Below are 13,619 nucleotides of genomic sequence, written 5' to 3'. Positions count from 1 at the left end.
AGCAGCAATGCATTATATGTGAGACAAAGAAAAAATATAAAAGCGAAGCAATAGCCAGGTACACCAGTTTTCTGCATGACATGAGTCTGGCTATGATCACTCTGACATATGAGTTTTCAAAGCAGCAAAGGATAAGTAAATTGCGCTTATGCAGTACTTTTCATTTGTGCTCTACTGACGAAGAAACAGCAGTTATAAGTTGAAACTAACAGGGGTACGTCTCCAGGGGACTTAAAAATACTGCTGAGATACATTAACCCAAACATGACCTATACAGCCTTGTAGCAGTGTTTGCAGAAAATTTATTTTTGTAAATGTCTTGCCATGAACTTATAACGTTATTTTTCAAGTTCATGGAATTTATTTAAAAATCTCTTTACAGAATGGAAACATGAAAACATAATGAAAACATAGAAAAGTCTACATGTCAGACAGTTGCAGATTAAAAGGCATTTTTACCATTTGCTGGCTGTGCATTAAAGTTTCTTTCTTGCATTTATTCTGTTGTAATCACTTCAGTTTGACGTTCTTTATATTCTCTGTTTTAAAATCAATACTATGGATTTCAGGTGTGCAGGATTTATGTAATGCTTTTCACATCGGCTGTCAAGTTTAAAGTCTGACAGTACGGTAAATAGACCATGATGTGGTTAATATCAAGGGGTATTTTCATTTGATTGGTTTTGCTCCAGTTAGCGTAAACTGTGTGTCTGCGTGTTTCTGCATTTGTGTGTGTGTGTGTGTGTGTGTATATATATTAGTTAAAGTTGTTATCCATCTTTGTTTATTATGGATTCACTTTCATAAAGTAAATGTACTGGCGAGGTCACTTGAAGAAAGTTTTACAGTGTTAATCGCCCACATTAAATGTTATACTTGTGGTTTTATTGTTTTTTCGTTCTTCTTTTCATAAAATCAGCACAAAATCGCTCTTTCTTTTCTTTCGCTCAGCCTGTTCACAGTTTGGTTTACACAGTAAAATAATACAGCCGCATCAAGATAAGGAAGATCTATGTTACACTTTTCAAAAGAGTTCAAATAAACCTGCTTTTCATCCATTTAGGAAATTCCACAAAAGCGTGGTGGGGATTCTGTGGGCAGCAATACCACAAGTCTTTAGGGAACACCGCAGGAGAATATTTCCCAGAATTCTGGGGCCTGTGCAACCACAGCAGCTTGCTTCAAGCCTGAACGCAGCGCATTTTGAGATAACACAGGTAGCAGAGCTTTTTGTCTCCTTTACTGCTCGTCTCTGGAGGGCCTGAAATGAAAACAATGAATGCAGAGAAAATGGCCAGGAGGGAGTCAGGACGAGGAGGAAAATATAGGAGGAGAAAAGGTGCATTTTTCAAATGGTGAATAATTTGTCTACCCTGACATGCAGGACCACTTCCTGGGGCTCAGGTTTCAGTGTGTGTGAGTGTAAATGTGCTATTGGAGGGGGAGGCTTCCCTTCCTTTACCGACTGCTGATTCTGGAGGCCTTAGATTTTAGGCAAATTTGGAAAGAAGATGCAATGAAACTGGGACATCCTGAAAGATTAGAAATACGGATGTAGTTGCACTATTGCTTTCTGAGCTTTATTTGTGACAGGGGCAAGAGTGAATGTACATTTTTTGCAGTTACGCTTGCCTTAAGGAGCTGAAAGGTCACATTTGTAAACAGCTGTTCTTAAATAAGTATTTTAGATATATAGTGTAATTGGATGGGCTGATAAAGGGCATTTTAAAGGATGATGATTAGAAAGGTGTTTAGCCCTTTTCCGCCCACTTTGGGGAGAGGAAACTTGTATTATTAATTGCACAAGCTTTTGTGCATGTTTGTGTGAGCCAGACAGATTTTTACTTTAGTGCATACAGGTGCTGTTCATGTGTGTGGCCTCGGGAAGTGGTGTATGGTTAGTTCAAAGCAAAACAACTTTGTTCAGACTTTGTGTTTCCCTTCCATTTAAATTCACGTCAAGTCCACCATTTAATAGCACAGTTGCTATCCCTATGGTGCCTCTGCTAATAATCCCTGTTTGTCTTAAAGCTGTGGAGCGCCACAAATTACCACAGTTAGGTTGTGTTATCGTGTGAAGTACTTCCTCCCAGACGCTCTACCTGTCTGCTCATTCAGAGATCCATTTTAGCTAAGATTCGCTGAAATAGCTTTGCCTTAGTTCATTGTTTTTTTTTTTCCTCTCTCTTCTCTGTAAACTTTGCTTTGTGTGTGTGTGTGTGTGTGTGTTTCCAGTTTGGGGCTTGGCAGTGTCTGTTCTGAGGTTTCTGTGGCTGCAGGTAGCGGACTTGTTCACTTAAACACAGTACCTCTAATGTGCTCCAGATGATCCAACTATTTATAACTCTTGCACGTGTGCATGTGCATACACACAGACATATGTGCTCACACATATACACAATCACACACACTCTCCTATGCCCTGTTGCACTCCTGGTGCCTGGCTTTTCACTGTGCTATTATTTCTTGAGACACACAGGGTCTCACTCTCTCTCTGTAAATGTGTCCTTCCTTGCATTTATATGTGCTTTTAGCCTCCACAAGACCTTTTGCCTTTTTTTTTTCATGTGTGGTGTTATTTTATTTTTATTCTTTTACTCTTACACCATGAGTCCAATTTATGTGTGTGACTTTGAAAGTTGGCCCTGATCAAGCGGCAAGGGGAAGAGAATTACAGAGCACTTAGGCCTGTTTTACAAGACCTGGAAAAAAACAAAGCATGCAATGGTTCGTATGACACCAAATGGCAGACTTATAAAATCACACAACCAATACCTTCAGAAAGGAAGAAGAAAATGACACGCAGGCAGAAAAAACAACAGTCAGAAAAGGAAATATAATGTTCTAATATTGTACCTTTTTCAAACTAAAACACAAACACCCACTCACACATACAGTACAACTGACTAAAAAATGCTGGCTAGTGATAATCATTGCGTCAGCAAGACTTTGTTTTCTTACAGTCCCACTATCGTTCTCTTTGTCTCGCTATGGTTTTCTTCAGTCTGTAGGAGCACACTCACACACTTCAGTGTTGCAGACACTGCTTGTGAGGGGCATTAACCTAATAATGAGAATTTTTGTATGTGCATGTTGAGGTAAACAAAAAAGAGAAAAATAGAGGCTGTTTCACAAAGAGGAGGAAATGAGAAAGGGGAAAATATTAAACAGCGAGGGAGATTATGTGGCAGATAAAAGGGGGGAATATGTTGAAGAGGAGGAGAGAAAAAAATTTAGGCTGGGGAAAAAGGGAGTGAGAGCAAGGCGAGAAGAGAGAAATGGACCACCTCAAAGTAGTGAGGAGGGAGAAAAAAAGAAAGGGAGACCACCCCACAGTGAACACCAGAGGGAAGGCTGCAGAATTCAACATCTATTTCTCTCACAGCATAGCTCCCCTTAGACCCACTCTGAGGCTGGAGTTGCTCCTACTGCCAAGTCGTCCCTCACTTTGCCGTTGTGTATGTGTGCACACTCGCCTGTGACAGGGGCCCTCAGATGCCAGTTAACTATGGCTGTGTGCTGGTTATTGCTTTTAACTAAGAGAAGCTCAAATGTTTTATAGACTGGATGATGCAATACTATGTGTATGTGTGCATTTATGAGTGTCAGAAAAACCTCAGTTACTGTGTAGCATCAAAACAATCCTCTCTCCTGTTAACCTGGCAAGGAAACATACATTTCCCCATTGAGAATGCTGCCTCTGTTGAGTTAAACAATGCCTTCTCTCTGTGGAAATAACACACACCGTGTTGTATGTGACCCAGGGCTTTTCCATATTGATAGTCCAGAGACATATTGCATGATGAGAGACCAGTGCGGTTTCACAAGGTAAACATGAAGAAAACCCCTTTAACAGTCATCAATAGACCCCTGAAGTTTCCCATTTTCAGACAGAATTAAACATCCAAACAGCTTAAATCTAATAAAGGAACTTTGTATAGGGTGCAGTAAATTAAGTTAGGAGAAAGAGCGTATGTGTTTGAATGAACTGTGCTGGTCTTTGATAAAGTGCCTATGTTTATATTCGTAAAGCAGGGCCACTGTGATATTGTCTGGTATGTGGAGACTTATAAGAGGCTTGTGCTTAACTCAATCTGCAAGATAAACAGCCCTGGGCAGGAGCACTGAGAGGATTCGTATAAGTTTGTTCCTTTCTTCCTGCCTCCTTCTCTTGAGTTCTCAATTTCTTTCTCTCCCTACTTTCTCAGCTTGTTCATTTTCAGACACGTCCCCATAAAGCAGAAATTTCGCTGGTCCTCCACAATCCATACCCCACATGTCTCGTCACTGCTGTGCCCATGCATCTGAGAAGTGTTAGTGAATTGAGTGGTCATTTTCTGGAGGCAAACATGGCGACTCCTTGTCCAGCTGGGGGTCGCTGCTGTCAGTGGGACAGGGTCAGTGTGAGGGGTCACAGGTTAAGAATGATGGGTGCAGTTGGCACCCACCTCAGGGAATGTATGTATGGATGTGTGGGTGGGTGCGTTTGTTCATTATTCTACTACACTGTTGATTTATATTTTACTCTGTTCCTGTTTGCTGCTAAAGAGACCTAACTTTATAAACCCATCACTACTACTAATGATAACTGTTGCTGCAGAGGAAACAAGCAGGTGTTTCTTCAGCTATAGCGGTTAAGATATTTTGTCAGTCAATATTGATGCCGCAGAGGCCAAGAAATCCCCGCGCTGTGTTCCAAATAAAGGCTTTATCCTACAATTTACCTAATGCAGCTCAACTCAACTCAGCTTTGCTCTTTCACTAGATTCTGCTGTCTCCAAAATATACATTTTTCTCAAACCCATCTCCGCTGTTTTTAAAGAGACAACAGTGTCTGACTTTAGAAAGCTGAATTATATGGACTCAATTACTTCAAAGCATTGCAACTGTTTCTGTTAAATATGTAACTAAGTGTTGAATAATATCAGAAACATTTGACACTGCAGCTGGTCTTCTACAGTTTTTCAGCTTCATGAAACTGATGAGGTAGGCCTACCCTCATACCCATGGAATTTTCCAAGACATTCAAGATGATGTAGGATAATGTAAATAAAATGAAATCATGAACAATTATGTTCTCTGCAGTAAATTCCTGATGTGTTTGCTCTGGGTCAATAAGCAATCAGGATCTACATTGTATGTGTGGCCTGTTCGCAGGTAGAGTGGATTCTACCAGTGATAGGTGTAGGGCACCTGAGTGCCAGTATTAGTGTAGATGTCAGTTTGGTTCACACGCTGTTCTCAGATGTGGTGGGCTTGATTTTAGATGCATTGGTTGAAAGCAGCCAACCACAAATAGCAGTGCACATACAGGTGAACGCAATCATGATCAACACACACATACAGGTTTGCTCATACACACAATCACACAATGGCTTGTTGAGATGAAATGCAAATAATTAGCAGTAATGAAAACCAGACCTGTAAATCTATACTTTCTAGTTTCTCTCTCCCCCTGAGTGTGACTGAGTGAGTGAGTGAATGTGTGTTTGTGTGTTTGTGTGTATGTGTGTGTCAGCCTGACCCCCCCCCCACCACCACCCACCCCTTGTCTTTTTGTGGTGTTGAGGGTTAATAGAAACCAGGGCCTGTTACCCTGTAAAGGGGGACTTCAGACAGAGATGGAAGTGAGGGAGACAAAGCTGAAAAAAAAAAAAAATAAAATAAAACAATGAAGCAAGTCAAGCTTTGCTAGAGTGTTTTAAACAACCAGTAAACTTCTTGGTATGTCACCAATGTAGAGGAATGAGAAATACACTTTCACAAAGATTTGCATGTCCTGACATCATTAAAATACACACAGGCCTGCACCTTTAAATCTCAGATTGGTTGATGGAATCCACAAGCCCAAAACAGGCAGATAGAAGGTGTCTGTGAGCGACAATCATCAAAGAGTCTATAAATCATAGCACACTTAAATCCGAAGAGCCAGATGCCTTCACACTGATAACAAGCAACCATCCCATTACCTTCAAACTTCAAAGCTGGATCTGAGTTGCACGAGCCCTCTTCCCCCTCTCTCCTCTCTTTCTCTCTCTCTGTGGAATGTATTTCACTGTTTGGTAGGCGTGAGAAATCTCCCTCTGTGTGTGTACAACCTGTATGTGTGTGTGTGTGTTTCAGAGCTTCAGAGGTGACATTCCTCTGTGTCAGAGCAACAGCCTCAAGTTTAAGATAACACGGCTACGGTGATCTAAGGGTGGGAATCAATTCCCCTGGTGGCTGGCGAGGGGCCTCGAGGTCAGAGCTGATGGCTTTACCTTCTGCACGCAACCTGTGATGCAAAAACACAGTAATGCTCCCATAGTCATCCCTCAACAAGTCTATGTAGAGCTCAGTGCATTTTAATGAATTTGTGGTGAGCTCAGTATCTTTCATTTACGATTGTCCAGCTGATATGACTTTAGCAGTACAGAAATACCGTATTCCTCTTGGATGTACACATTGTTTCATTTGCATTTCCTTACAATCAAGAAAAACCCTAACCCTAACCCCAACCCTAACCCTAACCCTCACATTTGTCCATCTAACAATACATTTAAAGACATATTTCTTAGGTATTTGTGCTTTGTATATCTATTGAGATATTTTCTCCATCTTAATCCACAGACCTCAAATTATAAGAACATTGAACTATTATTGCATCAAATTAAATAGTATTACAACTGGCTGTGCAAATGGATTTCAATGCAACTATTATATTAAAATATTGTTAAAATTTAGGTTTTCCCAGTTGTAGTAGGATGAAGACACATTTAAGTTGTCTCCCAAAAAGTCACCTATTCGTGGAAACACTATGAAATATTGGCCAAAAAGGAGAGGAATACATAGAATATTATATCTTAACCCTTATATGTGGATAACTGGGTTTTTGTTTTTTCTCTCATCGAAATTACAGCTATTTACGTAATCACACACTCTAACCTGTATTATGACTCATATTCACTACTTTTAGCTGTCAAACTTCTTGAAGTAGCTCCTGTAGCACCTGCAAGAGACTCCCATGCTGACCTGTGGCTCAGAGGACATCTGGGAATATCATGCATGCCTCCCACAGCTTCATATTCACCCTGTTCAAACAGACCACCAACTAATTATGGCTTTCCCAGATACCTCAGCTCTAGAAATCATGGTAGAATAAGCTGCGGGTATGAAATGTTTTCTTTTGTCCCCCTCCACTGTGGCTTAGTTGACCGGGGATTTAGCAACAACAAATGAAAATAAACACTCTGCATCGATTTAAAGCACCAAGACTACGGGAAGAGTGTCTCAAAAAATATCAGGCATGAAAAACAATTCACCCCTCATGCCCTAAGTTAAAGTTGAATGATCCACACAATTGGAGAAAATTAAATGTACTTTTCTTCATTTTTTTAATTCAAGATATTGCCAAGTATTTACAACAGTCAAGATGCACAGACTCCAGATTCATTCAGCATTCTGTGATATCCCAAAAATAAATAACTTTTATTTGAGAGGGGGAAAGGAATTTTGAACGTGTGTATAAAAATAAATACAAAATGTAATTTTCTGTGAAACATTGTCACAGGGAATGTGGAATGAATTGTCATTTTTCACTTCTATTTCAAAAACAGAGCCGTTCCTCAGAGCTCATTCTCGTTTTTATAACATTCATCGTCGCAGTGGTCTCACTTTCCTCATATCCATCCTGTCTGTCCTAAGTGCTCCCTTGCAAATATTACAGTCCATGCAAAGGGAAGAGGGAAATGTGAAAAGCCCACTCTTCTCTCAGGCCTCATGCACAGCAGCTATGAAAGGGCTTAGGCTGTGTTTGGCCTGTGCCAGTCTGTCTGAAGGGTTGGCCTGATCCACTGGTTCCTCAGTCTGGATAACCTGTGAAAGAAAGCATGAATTTGTTAGAGAGCAACCAAATACCTGGAAATCGATCCGAAATCGATCCGATGTGGAACTATTATTGTCAGTGTAACATTGTGACATGGTGACCTTCAGGGCAAGCAATATAAACATAGGCTTTTCTTGTTTTTCTTTTTTTGCCCCCCGGAAAACAGTATAGTTCTATGAAACCCTCAAGTTACACATCCAAAGAACAACTAATTTGTGTTCATATTTAATAACAAAAACAAAACGGGTTTAGTTAAGTCACATTTTGGATGGATGTCGTTCAAATACTGCAGCCAAAGTGGATCGCAGCTATTGGAACACGAGAACTAGACCGCTTTGATTTTTCATCTTACGCGATGCGTAAAATGTGCCAAGAAGCATTTTTGGCGCAGCTCGGGTCCCCGCAGGAGGAAGGTGGACGGAGCTCAGCCTACCGTGCTGTGCCATCCGCTGCAGGTCCGCTAGTGGGACGTCGTGGACAGGGACCACGCGCCCCCCATCCTCCAGACCGAGAACGCGTAGCTCAGGCGCTCGTGCGCCACGTAGCTGCAGCTGGTTCCTCGCGCGTCCAGCTCGTCGCTCTGGAGGACTTGGCACAGGAAGTCGATGTACCGGGCCGCCAGCTTCAGTGTCTGGATCTTACTGAGTTTGTCCGACGGCAGAGTAGGAATGATCTTGCGTAGTGACGTGAACGCCTCGTTCAGAGACTGAGTCCGTTGGCGCTCGCGGATGTTTGCCATCACGCGCTGAGTCTGCAGGTCGTCGAAGGAGCGCGAGGGGCTGCTGCTGGCCTCGCTGCCGGCGCTGCCGACGCTGCCGCCTCCGCTTCCGCTGTCGCAGCTCTTTCTGCATTTCTTCTTCCCGGGTCTCGGACTCTCCACGTCGCCCTCCTCCTCTTCTATGTCCATGCTCCTCCGCGTAGCTCGCCGCTTCCTCGCGCCTCTGCGCGGCAGCTGGCGGTCGGTCTCCTCCTCACTGTTCCCCGCACTGTCCATCGGGGAGGAGTCCTCTTCCCGCATCGTCTCTGCCCGAACTTTTCCGCGGTGTGCAGGACCGTTACAACCCCTGACCCGGGTCCCCTGAACCGGTCACATCAACAAACAGGGACGGTAACGGAGAGTGCGGCCTGCGGCGGGGTGGGGGCGGCTGTTTCGGTAAATGTGGTGCGCCTCGGAGAAGGAGAGGTGGCCTCTGGACTGGGCCGACCGGGGCTCTTATAGGAGCAGGCAGGAGGATTTTGGGGAGCGACGTGATTGGGTGAGGAGGGGTGTAACATAATACTGCAGGAGAAGGAGAGGACTAACTATAATATTAGGAATAGTGTTTAAGACATGCAGGCTCCTTTTTACACAACATTGTGAAATGGGGTGTAGTAAAGGCCTGGGGGCGGTGTTAGAGAATCATTGGCGTAGAGCTGTTTAAGGACCCATTTTTAAGGATTAATTCTTTCTCCTCCACCCCAATCTATTTCTGTCCTAAAGACATAATGTTTTTGTTTCTGGTGCCATTTTTGAAACTACTGTAGATCTGAAAGTTGTTACACCATGATCAGGCTCTTTTTGCTAGTATAGTGTGATGTTTAGGTTACTATACTACACACAAAAAGCTACGTTGACCTATGATCGCTTCATGTTGAAAACAAACCGAATACACTAAGAAATCCCTCCGCAGGCCTGATGTCTGGCCTAAATTCTCACCTTTCAGGCCTGAACGCTGGCTGACATGGGAGCAGTGGTGGCGGTGAAAAAGATCAGACCTACTGAAACACAGGAGGTTGTCACAGCAGGGGGTGTCCGTCCGCACAAGCAGAGCGAGGTGTTTATTTTCCTCTGCGGCCCCGCGTTGAGGTATGCGCTTAAACGGGTCCGACTCCCGCAGGGATCCCGACACTGAGGCTCAGGTTTAAAGGACGGGCCGTCCCAGGGAGCTCTCAGGGCGGATCCGTGCTCACAGCGGGTCGCTGAAGGCGGTGTTGCACTGCAGTGCACAAGGCAAACACTGTGGAGGTGATGGAGATGGATTGTTGTGGGGTGAGTGGGGGGGCTACATTCACACATGACCACCCACCTCTGGGGGCTATACTGCGGAAAAGTATAATATCAAAATCCAGCCAAAATAGTATACCTCTATGGCTGAAGCTAGATCAGAGGAGTTATGGAGGCGATTTGAGGCATCACATCTGATTAGTGAGGATGATACCAGCACGGTCACAGCACCCTCGACCTGACCCTTTCATTGTCCAGGACAGGGACAAGCACCTTCTGGGATATTCCTCACCCTTCTCTAAATTCTCTGTCTTTGGAGATCTGCTCCTCCGTTAGCCTCTTTGGACGTTGTACTATACCTCTCATATTGCTGGGGCAATTAACCCCTCTGTGCCAAAGGTAACAGTCTACCCAGCGGCACTGAATTAGCTTTTCAAATCTGCTGAAATGTAAGTCTTTCAATGTCCAATAAATCCGGCGTGTTGCTTGTCACGGAGAGTTTGAACGCATCAGGCGGCCTCACCTGCTCGCACTGACTCACCAGGTGAGGCGAGAGGCCGTGTCGCTGTCCAAGGTGCTGAAAAAGCACCTGTGAGCTCAGTCCTTATATGAGTTCGGTTAAAATGAGTCTGAACTATATTATATGTCCAATTATTCATTTCTCACTGTATCGGGGCGGAAAGAACAGACGTTATCATCGGCTATAAGTTTATTTGAAGCAACAGTCAGTTACATAAATTAAATAGAAAGTGTCCTCGGTTTGTTTAGGTGAATCTAATACTTTAGGAAACGTAGTGATGCCACTATTTTACTTTCCAGAAATGCTCTTTGGAAATGATGTAATAAACAACGGATCTGATGGCTATATTATTCTTAGTTTTCTGTGGTTATAAGGAATAATAAAAGAACGGTGGTCAGGTCTAGTTCAGTGTCCGGGAATTAGCATTTCTCTGTTCGATCTCAGGTGTTCTCCAGAAGATCCGTCATGAAGGAGATGTAGACGATGGCGAGACGCAGAGTCTCGATACGGGACAGCCTCTTCTCGTAGGCGAATGTCGGGACTTTCCTCCTCAGTTCATCAAAAGCCTCATTCAGGCTAAACATCCGCTTTCTCTCCCGCACGTTGGCCGCCTGTCGCTGGACAACGGTGATGATCCTCCTCCGTTTAGACTTGGCGTGGTCGTGCCCCCCCCGGGTACAGTACCTTGGTGGGGTCGTCACCAGGCGCTCGGCGTCGTTTTCCAAGCCCCTGCTCCAGGATGAGTCGTTCAATCGCATCTGGCTCCTCGAACTGTGTGGGGTGTTGTTCACCTGGCGTTTCGGTGCCAGGCTGTACTTCTGCGGAAACTCTATAAGGTTCATGTCATTGACAAAATTTATGAATGTGGAGTCCACTAAGCGGCCTTTCAACTCCATATTCAGTCCCCGAATGCAGTCTCATAGGGGAAAGTCAATGTCACTTTTATAGGTCTGCTGTTCAGCCAAGCGGAACAACTGACGCCAATCAAAGCTTTCAGGGCTGTCTAAAATCTTTCAGCAGACAGGGAGACCAAAGCAGGAGATCATCTCGAAAAACTGAACCCAAACTTCTCCAAATCCGGTCAGAGTCCGACAGGGTGAGATCCTATTTGGCTCAAATCCAAGGCCTTTTCCTGCTGTTTTAATAAGTCGCTTATGCCACTTCCCAGCGCGACATCTCCCCTTTCATGTCCCCTCCAGCTCTAAACTGCGTCCATTTCTGAAGTTAGTCGGCGAAAGAGTGGGCTAAATCCCAGGAGTGAGGCTTAAAAAGGCGAGAGGAAACCGGAGGGCCCTGCCAATTGATGTGCTGTCCTGGAGCCCCTTAATGAGCTTCTGGAGAACGGAGGCTCTTGACAGAGGGTCATACAGTCTTATTTGCACTGTCCTCTTTTGCTTCAGAGGCTAAATAATGACACTTTTATCACTTAAACGGGCCAGGGGAAGAACAAATAGAACATTCCCTTACAGTCACTATACACCACAAGCTTTTCTGTTGCAAATTAAAGCAAATAGCCTAACTGTCCGTTCCCATGGATAGACAGTGTCCACACTGCAAAGACTGCTGAGAGGGCCACTGGTGAAACTTTGGCTTTCAATGCTTTGAGAGTGCTTGGTCATTATAAAGTGCTCTGCCCCTGTAACACCATTTTACTTTATTTTTTTAATCTTTGCTGATGATGATGGTGGTGACGACAAAGGGAAAGCGAAAATCAGAGCAGTTGAGTCTGGACATTTACAAACCGCTTTCAGGCTCGAGTTTTAACTTTAACTTTATGAATACACGGATTGTCATGGTTTATTGTTTTCTGCAGAAATGTTTTATCTGCTGTTGAGGTTATGTGAAAAGACAATAGTTACACATTTGACTTGCCAAATCAAATTACTAAGGTTTTTTTTTTTCTAATAGTTTTTCAGATTTGATCTAATAATAATTTAATAAAGCAGTTTGACTGGGAATGCTGGGACTGACTTTGGCTTCTTAATGATTGAGTCGGCAGCAGGAAAGGTTATTTCTTAGACAAATTCAAACACAGGAAATGTCCAGAGCTGAGTTTTAGGTGCTTTCAGCTTTAACAGTTTATTCAAGGGCAACTCAACTTCTGTGGTTAAATGAGGAGAGAGTGTTCTGCTTTTAAAACTTGCTGAATTCAGCCAGACTAGTAGCCCTGGCGGTTTTTAAAGCCCACTCATGATGACAAATTGTTCCAAATGCAACGAATATTTCAACCTTAGAGCTTAACTGAAATAAAACAAGGCACCATAATTTTTCTGATCCCAGATGATCATTTCTCCTTTGGTGTGTCCAGCATGGAGGTCAGAGGTTATGTTCAAATGCACAACAAGCCTCTGGAGCTTAGGCATTTGTTGTTTCCGCTATAGCTAAGGAAACTGCATCCATGAATAATTAAAAAAATCTAAAACTGCCATTTTACTTGTTATGGCACTAAGGTGTGTTAAACCATTAACTGTTTGCTTTCTGCTAATATAAGTTAATTTGTGGCTTTTGTAATAAATTGAAACAAGTTTGATTAGTCAGCATGAATGGAAAAAAACAGCAACCCAGCAAAATAAATCAGAGCCTCCTGACAGTATTTGAGAGATGTTACTCTTGCTGCCATTACTCAGCTTCTTGACAGCTCCCAGGTGGAGGTGTTAATCTTGTACTCCCATCAGTGTTAACACTTCAGTAAGAAACAGCGAGCTTCTGTCTTTTTATGCTTTTGCACTTCCTTTTACATTCCTGTGATTATTCCATATACTCAAGAGCATTTGTCCGCCTTCTATACACACCCTAACTTCAGTTTATCCTCTCCATCTCCCTCCATGGTGTCCTCTTCCTCTCTGCTCTGTTTCCCTGGCGGGCAGATAAACATGATGGGACATTCCGCTGGTTGTCATGGAAACATTGAGAAAGCACAGCTGGGCGGGAGAATATGAGGTAATCTCACCCTGGGGCTGCTGGGTAAATATTGGTCTTAAATAAGGAGTAAAACCCCAAAAGAAGCACAAACACACGCACACACACACACACACACACACCCACCCACATGCACACACATACACACACAAACCAACAGGATTTATCCCAGTTTTGTGGAAACACGTGGGACAGAGCTTTGTGCTGACAATCATAATGGCACATTTCCAGTTTTACTCTGTTATTACTGTTACTTTAAGAAAAGGCCAATTAATGATAATTTGTGGTGTGACTAGATATTAATTAAAGTAAACAATGACTGTCTGACAATT

General features: G+C 43.3%; 2 protein-coding genes across 2 annotated transcripts; both read right to left on the bottom strand.

The window, feature by feature from the left end:
• Positions 1-7,354: 7,354 nt before the first annotated feature.
• Positions 7,355-9,035, bottom strand: twist1a (twist family bHLH transcription factor 1a). Its single transcript, XM_029514294.1, has 2 exons — positions 8,298-9,035; positions 7,355-7,854 (listed from the first exon to the last, which is right to left on the bottom strand). The coding sequence occupies exon 1, from the start codon at positions 8,880-8,882 to the stop codon at positions 8,325-8,327; it is 558 nt and encodes a 185-aa protein (XP_029370154.1). The 5' UTR covers positions 8,883-9,035; the 3' UTR covers positions 7,355-7,854; positions 8,298-8,324.
• Positions 9,036-10,808: 1,773 nt separating this feature from the next.
• Positions 10,809-11,264, bottom strand: LOC115051494 (protein atonal homolog 7). Its single transcript, XM_029514896.1, has one exon. It carries the CDS (start codon positions 11,262-11,264, stop codon positions 10,809-10,811), a length of 456 nt encoding a protein of 151 aa, XP_029370756.1.
• Between the last annotated feature and the right edge of the window lie 2,355 nt (positions 11,265-13,619).

The sequence above is a fragment of the Echeneis naucrates genome, chromosome 11 (assembly GCF_900963305.1).
Source record: "Echeneis naucrates chromosome 11, fEcheNa1.1, whole genome shotgun sequence".
Lineage (NCBI taxonomy): Eukaryota > Metazoa > Chordata > Actinopteri > Carangiformes > Echeneidae > Echeneis > Echeneis naucrates.
Note: the sequence above shows the minus strand (reverse complement) of the source record. Positions and strands in the feature narration are given on the sequence as shown.